At 37.0% G+C, this 13,095-nt stretch overlaps 1 protein-coding gene across 1 annotated transcript; it reads right to left on the reverse strand.

The window, feature by feature from the left end:
- Positions 1-7,948: 7,948 nt before the first annotated feature.
- LOC124795321 (translin) lies at positions 7,949-9,976 on the reverse strand. Its single transcript, XM_047259294.1, has one exon. The coding sequence runs from the start codon at positions 9,852-9,854 to the stop codon at positions 9,144-9,146; it is 711 nt and encodes a 236-aa protein (XP_047115250.1). The 5' UTR covers positions 9,855-9,976; the 3' UTR covers positions 7,949-9,143.
- Positions 9,977-13,095: the final 3,119 nt, after the last annotated feature.

A 13,095-nucleotide genomic window follows, 5' to 3' on the forward strand; every position in this document is an offset into this window, starting at 1 on the left:
GTTGCTTCTTTCAGAAATGAATCCTCAGAAATTAATTTAAACAATGTGCAGAATTAATAGCACTTAGCACCTATATTGTTTTCCATATACACTTCATCCTAGGGCTGATCTGAAAGTGCCCTAGAAAAGTATGTATTTTACGTTCAGAGTAGATCTTTTTATTGGCCTGCAGTTCTGTGAGTTTTACAAACAGTGTCTTTAGTTCTATTAACTGATAGTGATGACCAGACAGTCCAAGTTCTTTTATAAACAATTCACAGTTTTCCTTGTTATATGCAAGAACATGGTCTAAAACTGATGCTACATTCTTAGATACCCTATTTACCATTTGTGCCATACCAAATGTGATCAAGTCTCCTGTAGCTTTAAAATGTGTTCCACTTCTACTATAAGTACACGACCCAGCCATCCTTTAAAGTAGGTCTACAGTAGCAACTTGCGCAATGCAAATTTTCATTACAAATGGATGAATCTAGCATGTAGTTGGGCTTTCAGTATTAGTTACAATAGTTCAGTATCAGGACAAAAACATATTACTAGAGGATCCTCTTTCACGCAAATATCTGCCAACAGTACTACTGTAGCTGCAATATTTGGTCTCCTATACTTTTAATCACTATGTTCCAAATGAAAGTTAAATTAAAAATCTATATGAATTCCCATTCATAGTCACTGCATTTCCTTTGACGATGTCAGTACAGCACAAAACTACTACTTAACTGGCATCTGATTAACTGTTGAAATAAACTGCAATTAATCCTGTTAGTGGAATTCTGGTGAAGTTTAGGACATCGACTACTCACACTTCGTGTTGGATGTTTGGCCACCACATTAGGCCAGGCCAGGCACACAGCACAGCTCTCTGCTTTGGCCTCCACCAGAGTCAGGTGTGTAGTTCTGCTGTGGCCACACGGCAGTCAAGTGTTAAAAGAGAAATACTCTCAACTGTCACAAAAGCCTATGTTGGTACAGTACTTTTACATTTGCAACTATGTTTACTTATGACATGGGGCTCTCAGCTAATGTATCGACGAAGTATAAATACTGCAACAGACTCAATGCCAAACCTTTCATGAGAAATCAATTTTCATCAATAAAGCTTAATACTAAATATACCTGTGAAAGTAAGAAACAAAAGCACTCATTTCATTAAAATTTAAATGTCCTGTTTGAGTATGTTACAGTAAATTTTTGGATTAGCATTGAAATCACTTTTTGAAGTAAATATGCAACTGTCAATTTTGTTACAAAGAATCTATTTACAGAATTTTGTATTAAAAATATACTACAGAAACAAACTAGGAGTTCCACAATAAATGTGGAAATTAAAAAGGGACTGCTTATCAAAAAGATTTCAGAAATGCTGGTGTAGCTACTACAACCATCTTGCAAGCAATGATTCCAAAGTTATCGTGACAGCACCATATTATTTTCATATCACAGGAAGTGGTAGAAACAGCTCCACACAGAGTAAAACTATTTTTAACTATGTCTAACTTCTAAAATGTTTTAGGTCAGGTCACTTGGTCAGTATTAGTAAAACACAAATGGATAACTATAACCTCTTTTTTCACAAAACCACTGTTATAAATTTAATTTTGAAACTTTTTCTGTCTCTTACGGTGAGTTAAGAAACTCCAAACAGGATCAAAAACTTTAACACAGCGAATATGCATCTAGCAGTATATTAAAATCCTGTCCTGACTTGAAAGGACTAACCTTAAGCTATGTTCATAATCACTCAATGATTTAACATATATTTTTCTGGAAGTAGTATCATATAAGATCACAAAATGACTTCCTTGCAAAACTGAACATGAAAACTGAGATATTCTATTTTTTTTTCTGATGTTTGATCAAGACCCCAATATTAATTGCATTAATAGACAGTTTCAGCTACTGCCATCATCAGAGTCTGCTAAAACATAAAATGAAAACAGAAAAATAACAGAAATTAACAACTTCAAAAGCTACTGGATATGTACAGTACAAGATACCAGCTTTGTGTGGTTCTTTGGTTATGTTGTATCCTGTTGGATGTACATGTGTGTGTTTTATGACACACAGTATGTGCATATTTTTAAAAAACAAGTAGCTATCACTGCTGGAGAACAGTAATGGTATGATCGCGACTGTCCTTAACATATGATAAAAAGAAGTGAGCACATATGGTTAAAACCAGTGTGCTAAGGTTACACCAGCACTTAACAGTGGTTGCTACTTACTTTTAAAAATATGTCTGGTGTCACACACCACTTATATATGGTGTATATAACTGATAGGATACAACAGTCTAAAGAAACACATATAACGTTGGTATATTGCACTGTACATATCCAGTAAAAGTTATGTAGTTTGTTTCTCTAACACACTGCTTTCAATTTACTTTTACAACAGAATATGATGATGGCAAAAGTCAAAACCAGTTATTAATGAATGGATAGATCAATGTAATAAAAAATGTGCAAAAAATTAATGTGAACTCTTACTCTGAATTTAAGTCTTGTCCTTTATGATCTCTCCTCTCATCCTGAACAGCCCATGAAGGCCCAACAGTACCAGCCGGCTGCCATGTCATCCTCAGCCCCCATGAAAATTTACGAGGGTCGTTCATTAAGTAATGCCTCCTATGTTTTTGTTGTGGCTTTGGATGCCAGCGCCAGATGTTCTTGGTGTAGTGCTAATATTTGAACCTTCCTCTTTCATTTACAAGTGATTCCATATTTCTGCAGTTGTTGGTGCCAGCAGATGACTGTTGCAAAATGGACTTTGATATGGACATTTGTATAAAACAGCGATGTGTGATTGGATTCCTCTCTGCTGAAGAAATTGCGCCAACTGAAATCCATTGATGCTCGCTAAAGATGTATGGAGATAATTCAATAGATGTTAACAATGTGGTGAAAAGTTGTTTGCAAAGTTGAATATCAGCTGTAATGCCTTGAACACTATGTTGGAACATCTTGGTTATTGCAAAGTCCGTGCGAGATGGGTCCCGCAGATGCTTACAGAACACCAAAAAACTCATCGAATGGAAATTTGTCGGGACCTGCTGGACCAATGTGAAGCTGGAGATAACAATTTTCTGAACAGCATTGTCAGCAGAGATGAGACGTTGTGTCACTATCACGAGCCAGAATCCAAAAGACAGTCCATGGAATGGCGACGAGCGAATTCTCTGCCCAAGAAGAAATTCAAGACAGCTGTCTGCAGACAAAGTGATGTGCACAGTCTTCTGGGATAGCCAGGGTGTGATTCATTTGGATGTCCTGGAGCCTGGAGAAACTGTCAATTCAGTACACTACAAGGCGACATTGATTAAGCTGAAAGCTCGAATTCCCACGGTAGGGCCAGAGAAGACCAACTTTCACCTGCAACATGGCTTTGTGACCACGCAACTCATTGCACAATTCGGCTGGGCTGTCTTGCCACCCGATTTAGTGCCTTCAGACTTCCATCTCTTTACGCCTCAGAAAATGGACTACGTGGCAAGTCAGATGCTGTTGTCAGAGTTGTAAGGAAGAGGTTACACTAATCTCATTCTGGTTTTTACATGTCTCTGGTTCATCATAGGAAAAAAAAAAGCATAATGAATGGTAGTGACTGTGGAAAAATGACAGTCTGCAGCTGAAATATTGCTCTATCTAGCTGTGCTATTGTAATTTATATATCTCCTGTAGTTTCCATGAATAAAAATAGGAAGCATTACTTTCATGACAACCCCCATACACGGGGAACTAAAACGTTAAGGCATATGTATTGTACGAATGGAATCTTATACTTGTACCAGAATGCTGAGGTTCTGATGTCAAACTTAGAATGGAGAAATAATGGCTATGAAGTTTCAGTACTGGACCATTCCAGTTCTTAATTTTACATAAATCATTCCTGGCTTTAAATGGCAGCTGAAAGCTGCAATATTTGTTGACACAAATATGGTAATGAAACAATCCAAACACGATTCTTTCAATAATATAAATGAATATTTTTCTCTTATAATAAAAGGATTAAGACTCCCACATCAATAATACTTTTTGTAGTTTACAAACTTTGCTTACTGAATGAATAACAAGAACAATAATACAAACATTCGTTCTCTGAAAGTACCAAAGAGGAATGAGAAAAGCCTTATGGCCTCACACTCTATGAAGGTAAAAACGCAACAACCGCCTCCTCATGGTGGAGAGTGGGCAATGCATTGGCAGTGAACATGTGTGGAGATTGGGTGACTTCCAAGATTATGAGTCATCCTACCAGTGGCCTTTCAGTGTGGATGAGCAGATAGAGGCACACAGCACTCTGCCCTTGGGGCCAGAAATCGTAAAGGTAGAGAAGCCAAGACATTTTAGAGAAAAAAAACTATTAAAGCAAGGGTTAATAAGACAAAAACAGTGTAATACCTCACTAAGCATGTATACAAGAAATCAGTATCTCTCAGTACTAACTACTTCACAGTAATTTGCCCAGAAGTACTTTACGCAGCAGAATGTTTAATGCCAAACAAAAGGATGGTGATGGAAGCACTGGAAATCACATAAATAAAAATAACAGGAAAATTTTGGGATCAGTTTATGGGCAAAAACAATACACAAGATGTCATAATAGTGAACTTTATACACATACTGAAAAGTTACAGACATGATTAGGAAAAGGAGAATAGATTTCCATTGTCACATCCAAAGGATGAATCCCAACAGACTGACAAAAAGACTGTTCACTTAGTTCAGTGGTGCAAAGAAGTTGACAGTGAAAAGGACAAACTCCAAATTACTCCATGTTATAACTGAATAGGTATAAAAATTTACTCAGCAAGTGGAAAAAATTACAAATTCCCAAGGTTTCCATTAAAGAAAACAAGAAGAGGAGGAGGAGATTAGTGTTTAACGTCCCGTCGACAACGAGGTCATTAGAGACGGAGCGCAAGCTCGGGTGAGGGAAGGATGGGGAAGGAAATCGGCCGTGCCCTTTCAAAGGAACCATCCCGGCATTTGCCTGTAGCGATTTAGGGAAATCACGGAAAAAACCAAGAAGACTGGAGCCACTTGGACAGCAGAAAGAAGAGAGAAACACTGAGAAATGATTTGGGGTGTTTGCTCATTTGCCACATTTTCACTCCTTAATGTTCTGTGGAATCATCACCTGGAACAACAGAACTGAAGTAAATAAATCACTTTTTCAGTAAAAGTGAGCAATCACATTACTGAGTAAAACAGTAGAGAAGATGTGTTTTATAATATGGGCACTCAATGGTGAGGTCATCAGTGCACAAATATCTAAGTTGTTAACTCACTTGCCTGTTCATCTATTCCTTAATGGTATTCTTGGCAACTAATAAAATAACTTTGGGATGACATGAAAATAATTCCCACAGAAACTTTGACTCCTAGGGAAATATTTATAGAGGATTTCTAGTTTAATAAACTCTAGGCAGATATGAAGCAAGACACTGAGAAACACTGCACATTTAAAATGCCTTTTACATCATTCTACAAATTTCACAGCTCTGCTGACTGCAAGAAGATAAAGGTCAGAATGCCATTACCATGAGAGACAAAAAACAAACCTCTATTCTTATAGTTAGTAGATGACATTTATTCCATTGATATATGTAAGTGTACTTAGCAAAGATTAAGAAACAGTAGTTGATATTTAGTGTAACTGACAAAGCAGCAGCAGCTCTTATTTTGTTGCCCTTCACAGTACTGGCAGCTGCTTTCGTGCTAATTATATTATTGTCATATATAGACTGTCTTCGCTGACAAATAGACAATTTTAGGTTAATGATAAATAGTAATTAATACATCCCGCAGTATTGTCTTCTGTCAGCCGTGTGAATATATACAGATTTACACCACTTATGTCGATTCTTCCTCATGACACAGTCTAGAGAACGCAATGTCCGAATGTTGTGCAGTCAGATCATTTAGCCTACTTGTAAACTGATATAATAATTTTTCTAATAGCCACGGCTGAAATCCATTTATGAAGATGATGATAGTTTTGAGATGTCAATTCTCATTATAAAATGTGATCAGTAAAACAAAATAATTTGTAAAACAGGAAAGTGTCCAACTATGGAACACTTACACTGTCAAACACCAATTATAGCTAACAAGCGACATGTCCATATATATATGTTAGATATCTTCGTATTTTGATGATCCTTGTGGTTTGTCGCACAAGCGACATTTGATAATGAGATTTGGCTATCAGAGTCTGTGATGTTTCCCTCCTATTACTTCCAGATGCTACATATAACATCACAGAATACCATTAGTGAATTAATTTCACTAATTTCAATAGTTCCTTGAATATGAAAGGCTCCTGAACTATCTGTCACATGCAATCTAGGGCATACAATATTGATGAATGCAAGAGTACCATGTTTGTTCCTAGATCTGTGCATATGACAACAGTATCTCTACTTGATGAAGGGGTCACTTATGGTCTGAGAGGAATAACTTACAAGAGCCTTACAATCACACTGACAGGACATATCAGGTTACATACGTCACACACAAGCTGGACAATAATATGACATACAACTCCAGCCCAGCTAACAGCAGAGCCTTACATCCAACACCAAGTGTCTGCTGCTGGCCACAACAGAGCCTCAGGCTTGACACCAAGGCCTGGCAGTAAACATCCATCAATACACATGTGGCAGTAATGTGTTAAGGCTACTACTCAAGTTAAACAAGGGATCCAGGCCACAATCTCAGTCTGTCACAAAATTTTAGTTGCCATGATATAGCAATATAAGGTTATTTTCTTTGCACAGTATAGCCAATGATGCAGCACTGTTGCTTATCAACAGAAATTACAATATCAATCTACAGATTTACTTCCAGAAATTTTTAACTCTGCATGTTATCTCAATTGTGGCAAATATCACCACAAAGAATACACAAACATATAAAAAAAAAAGAATTATAATGTCTGACATCTTTTTTGAATGTACTTCCTGACCAACACTTTCTCTGTACAGTATGCAGTTGCCCTTTTCTCTGATTGTGATTCCGTCCAGTATTTATCATCTTCATATCAGGAATAATTGTTTTCATTAGGTTATTCACCAATGTTGATAATGTTAACTAATAATATTGAACTTAATTTTTGTCACTTTATCTGCAGAAAGTAATAAACAAATGCTTTGCAATTAAATGCACACCCACTTGTGTCTACTCTTTCTACATCAGACAAAATAAAAGTCTTGCATTTATGACTACAGTATTTTTATAATTACTCAATTAGAGCCAATATAATTTGAAGCTACAATAGCTACATAATTATTGAGAAAAATATTACATCAGATAAAAGCAATATATTATCATACATTATGAGCACCTAAGTGCCCCTCAACATTGACTTAAATGTCTCTTGCATTCCAGAGAAACAGATACCCAACAACAGAAGGGAATATATATTGCAGCTGATGAGAAAATAGACACTGTCAGAAAAAAAAATGCAGGCATACACCATAAAATGACAGTCTGTCAAAGTATTACTTGCATTCCCCTCCTCTTGTCACACACATTCTGCAGTTTGAACTACTTTAATTAGATGTCAAATCTTATCTTAACAAAAGTCACACTTGAGGCACAGTCTGGAACATCACCAATGACTTGCATGTATTGCAGGAAAAACAGTTAAAGGCACAAATAGTAACACCAGCAAACACTTGCAACTGTCCAGCTTTAGTGGTTACTACATGCCTAATTCTCACACTGCATCATTCTAATTAACAGAGTTCAAGATTTGTGAAAGGCTGGAATAAATCTATGGGTGACAAATGATTCTGTTGTGTACTGAAATAAAAATAACCTGTTATAATATTGTCATTAAGAGATCAATGCAGTTTGAAACAAGAATACAATTTAAAATTTTCAAATACACCACTGACAACTGCCTAGAGCCTCCATCTTATTGTCATTCCATGTATGAGCACAAAATTCTACTGACAACTTTTTTTTTTTTTTTTTACTACAAGCTGCTTTGAAGATTCTTACCAGTTAATCAAAAATGCACAGGCAAATTTTTAAAAAATATCAGTGGCGAATACATGGACAGCTTTAAGCAGTCATTATTTAGATCAAATCTAAGGGCCTCAGTAACTGTCTGCTTTGCAAACATGCCATACATTCATTAAATTGTGAAAACAGTTCTAAAATTAAGAAACAGTAACCAATTATAAATAAAAAATTGAAAGGAATTGAATCCAACAGTTTCACTGAATTTTGAAGCTAGAAGAGAAATATTCTGCAGGATCCATTAAAATAAATACCACACACTGATAATTCAGACAGAGAAGAGTTCCCTTACATAGTTAATATCCAGGTGAATCGAACAAACAGTAAACGAATTGCAACATCCCTTATAAACCCCAGGTGTTAGTCTGCTAATCAAGGATAGTGACTCAATGGTGGCTCAACATTTCATAGACCATGTATTTTTTATGTAAGAGAAGTAAGCTTAAATTATTTTCTAGTGTATATGTTTACATAATTGAGCCTATCATATTATTTTCTCTCTCTCTCTCTCTCTCACACACACACACACACACACACACACACACACACACACACACACACACACACACACACACACACACACACACACGTTTTGACGGTTAAATGTGCTAGAAATTATGCAATAAACTTGCACCACTCCTGCTCCTAATGTACTGTAGAAATGAATACTATTTAATCATGTGCTGTGTTTAGGAAAATCATTTCTCAGAAATGTTAAACTAGAAACCACAAATTTTTCAACGAGTCCTTAATCCTTAATGTTTCTTTCAAAAAATGCTTTAAACACAGTATAACTGAGGAACAGCTTTCCTATTCATTACTCACATCAACTGTGGGTTCCAAAAATCATCATACATACGTCCTAAATGGTGATTACATTCACCCAAATATTGACCGTAAACTGGCAGAAGTGCCTGTATTAGTAGTACTAGGCCTACACAGCACGTTAACAAATATCGTGCTAATCACACTTAGGCTTAGAAATCTTCACGCACAAAAAAATAAATAAACTGTTTTCTCATCACAAATTTTACGGATTACGTTGCACAGTGATAACATAATCGTTTAATTAAAAGTGTGTCAGCAGTCGTAAATGAAACAAAGCTACATACACTAATCCGTCGTAGCACTTTCACTGCATTTGATTTCGGGGTCCTCAGGAGGTTTCAAACCACGTATCGACAAATCGTAAACAACTTCTTCTATCTTCTTCACGTCGTATTTCAAAACATCAAATCGTTTTCTAAGTGAATCATTTTTAAGATTCAGAAGCCGAAAACCGGCACTCAGCTCAGCAATAAAGCGTGAAATCTGAAGAGGTCGAACATAGTCGCCCATGGTTACACTGTTGACTGCTAAGCGTGACAGTTCCGATGAAAGCTGGAGCAGGCCCATCAAGTAATCTTCCAGATCTAAATGAAAACCTGCATCTCTCCGTGTCTTAAGTCCAAGTATTTCAGCTACTGTTTCACGAGTCGCCAAGTCTCCCGTCTCGAGGTAAATTGTCAAGGCTGCAAGGAACGCTAGCCGTTGAACAGCATATCGCCAGTGATCGTTAAAACGATAATATTGTTCGGCAGGGATTGCGTTACCAAGTCGAGTAAATGCGAGCTGCACTTCATTGAACTGCTTTCTTGCAGCTTCACAGCACTTGGGTATTTCACGAATTCCCCCTTCTTGGTGAATAGCTTGAAGAATTGTTAGTATTTCTCTTGCATGTTGTTCTATGTCCTTAACAATGTTACGTATTTCGTCCCTCAAATCTTGTTCGTTGTTCAGATATTCCTGATAGGAAGAGAAGATCTCCGTTATTGAGTTTGCCATCACCACGGAAATTGTCTCAGCTCACGTCTGCATCAAGTTAGCACCCAACTCACAAAATACTAGTCTTCTACGACACACCCGACAGTCAAACAAATCAACAGCACTAGCGTCAGAAAACACTACTCGACGTCAAAGAGTATAATACAAAACAACTAAGTACCAGAAATGGAGGTTAAGAAACCTCCTTGGTACCAGACCACTGGAGTCTACTTTGGTCTTTGAAGATTTCTTTTTAAGTGAACGTGAATGCCACTTCACAGGGTATGGATGCAGTTCCTAGTCTCCATGCTGACATTAATATATGTAATAAAATACAGAAAAATTGAGACTTTCTGTAGTTTCTTCAGTTTTGTAAATAAATTATGGTAGACTAAAATGTTATCTACATACCGCGATGTTTACTAACATTCTCCATGATTTTATCGAAAACTGAATTATTCATTGATTTATAAAAAACTTTTTCGAAGTCACACGTCGCAAGAGCCCTCTGTTCATTATTAACAGCTACGTACTACTTCAGCCAGGAATGCTGGTCCAAGAAGATACCGCAGGTGATTTTAAGAAGTCGCTAAGCATTTTAAATGATGCCTACCACAAATGCAGTAAAGCAATGGGGTGGGACAGAAAGTAAATATAAGATCAAGATTTCTCGGGAAGACAGTTTTGACGTTGATGGGAACGGGATCGTCGTCTGCGAGCATCAGTAGTTAACCTGTTTTCGAGGCGTTCACTAATGATATGATTGTGGATTTTGTGTCATTGCGCCTTCTTAATCTTTATTTTGTTATTTTGCTTTGTGTTCGTGACACAAAGCAAATGTTCCACGACAACCTGGGCATTTTTTTCCATTGAGTGTTCTTACGTAAGAAGGTCAGATATCTGGAGTGAAAAATGAGTTCGGTTTTCTAATACCTGAACAGGGAGAAAGCCTACACAGTGTAAAAATATGAACATAAAATGATGAATCAGTTTTAATCAAATAACCTTTTTAACAGTCAGAAATACATCTGTACTGAACTAGAAGAATAATGTTTCTTTTTATATTAGTTAGCACTTTCACAGAAAAAACACAATAAATAAGGTAATCAGTGCATTACAATTTTCGTTTGTATGCATATATTTTTGCTAGCAAGAAAATGTCGACATTGTGTAATGTTTGGGCGACTCTCTTGCTGAACCTTAACTTCCCAGTGACATAAAACAAACTTTATGAAGAACAAACATAATGAAGTTTTATTTGCCGATTAATAAACATTATCATTGCTAGTTCGTAAGTTCTGGAACTATATTCCGACTTTTGGTGTCACCAATTGTACCTCATTACTTCTATTTTATTGTTTGGTAGTGGGCTAAGCCAGGTAATGTTTTGTTTACATTTGATCTAGTGTGAACACACGTCCATTTGATGGAGACATTGTTTGCCATTGTGTTCTGTTCCATTGACGTCGACCAGTGGGAATCTATCGTGAAGAGCTTGATAGTGAGTATTTCCCATTGTATCAGTTATTGGGGTTTCCTCCTGTTCCATTCATGGCTGTGATCTAGTGGGTAGAGCACTACACTCTGGCCCTGGAGGTCCCAAATTCTCATACATGTAGGTGTGAGGATTTTTCCTCGTCCCAATCGCTCCTGGATGGCCGCTGGTCCACTCAGCCTACTGTCAAATTGAGTACTGTGGCTCTTTCCTGAGGGAAAGAGCGGCCAGGGCGAGATACTCGCCAGCCCTCCCCTTCCTAGTGCTACAACGGATAGAAAGGCTGAACTACACTGGCAGACAGGCCAATAGTCCGCTCACAGGCTTACGCCACATATTTTATCTTCTTTTGGCCCGTACCATTCATGAATGTGGTGCAAAAAGAATGATTGCTCAACAACTCTGTGCACATTGTAATTGGTCAGATCTTGTCCTTGCCATCCATACAGCAGCAATGTGTAAGAGGTTGCAGTTTATTTTAGATTAAGTATTCAAAGCTACTGCCTGAAACTTGGTAAGTAGGTTTTCTCGCAATAGTTTGTGCCTATTTTTCAGCATCTGTCAGTTTTCAATTTCTGCTCGATTTTTCTTCGTCTCCAAAGTACTTTTTCCTATCACTACTTCCTAATTTTGTCTGCTAGCCCAAAGTCAGACCGAGAGATGAATACACTAAGCAGATTCAGAAGGATGTAGGTTGCAGTAGGTACTGGGAGATGAAGAAGCTTGCACAGGATAGAGTAGCAAGGAGAGCTGCCTCAAACCAGTCTCTGGACTGAAGACCACAACAACAAGACCCCAGAATACAGTGACATTACAAGGCATTGTTTCTGATCCACATTCACTGCATGCTTTTTGTACCTGAAGAAACAAAGAACACAGGGTGACCAACAGAGCTGCTCTCTACGTGTGTTCATTGTTGTTTATAAGCATTGGAAGAGAGTTTCCAAATATTATTTACTGAAGAGTTGTTCTGCTAATTTATACAATAATAACAATACATTGTGCACCTTGTAATTGTGACTCCAGATGTGCTAAAAGCACAAAAGACTAATAAAACATTTTGAAAGGCCACACAGCCACACCGCATTGTCACTGGCACCTGCTTGCCAAAGCTTTAGAATAGTACAGTACCTACACTAATTTAATCCTCATTTCATTCTGGATAAGTATTATTATGATAGTCATTAAATAGGCCAGATTATATGATAGTCATTAAATAGATCAGATTAAGTGGGCTGAACGGTACAGAGCCTGGAGCATCACACATCAGATAGTTGACAGTCTACCATACCATGTGATGCAGTGCACCTATAGTAAGTGAAGTATTTATTCATTGGAAGTGAGCAGTGAGAATACTGTGTTTCATAGATAGTTGTACACATTCAGAGATTTAAAAAAATGACACACAAATTACCTGCATTGATTGACATCAAAGCAGCTTATGGTTATAAATAATATAATGAGTTTGCTTTTTAATCAGTAATTGTAAGGGGATGCTGACTCGCTTTTACAGACAGGCAGAACGGAAAACATGAAAGTATAAAACAGAGGCTGTAATGGAACTGGCCTGTCATACATTTTTTTCTTTAGTATACCTCTTGACACATTTGAATAAGTGTACTAGACAATCCACTGATATTCTCTACACATTACAAAGTTTCGACTTTTATTTATATTTAAATATATGGTAAAAATTATTTGTTTAAATCCAGTTATAAAAACGTCTAATGGGAAATTCTTTCAGACTGAAAATTAAAACATTAAAAA

The sequence above is a fragment of the Schistocerca piceifrons genome, chromosome 4 (genome assembly GCF_021461385.2).
Source record: "Schistocerca piceifrons isolate TAMUIC-IGC-003096 chromosome 4, iqSchPice1.1, whole genome shotgun sequence".
Classification (NCBI taxonomy): domain Eukaryota; kingdom Metazoa; phylum Arthropoda; class Insecta; order Orthoptera; family Acrididae; genus Schistocerca; species Schistocerca piceifrons.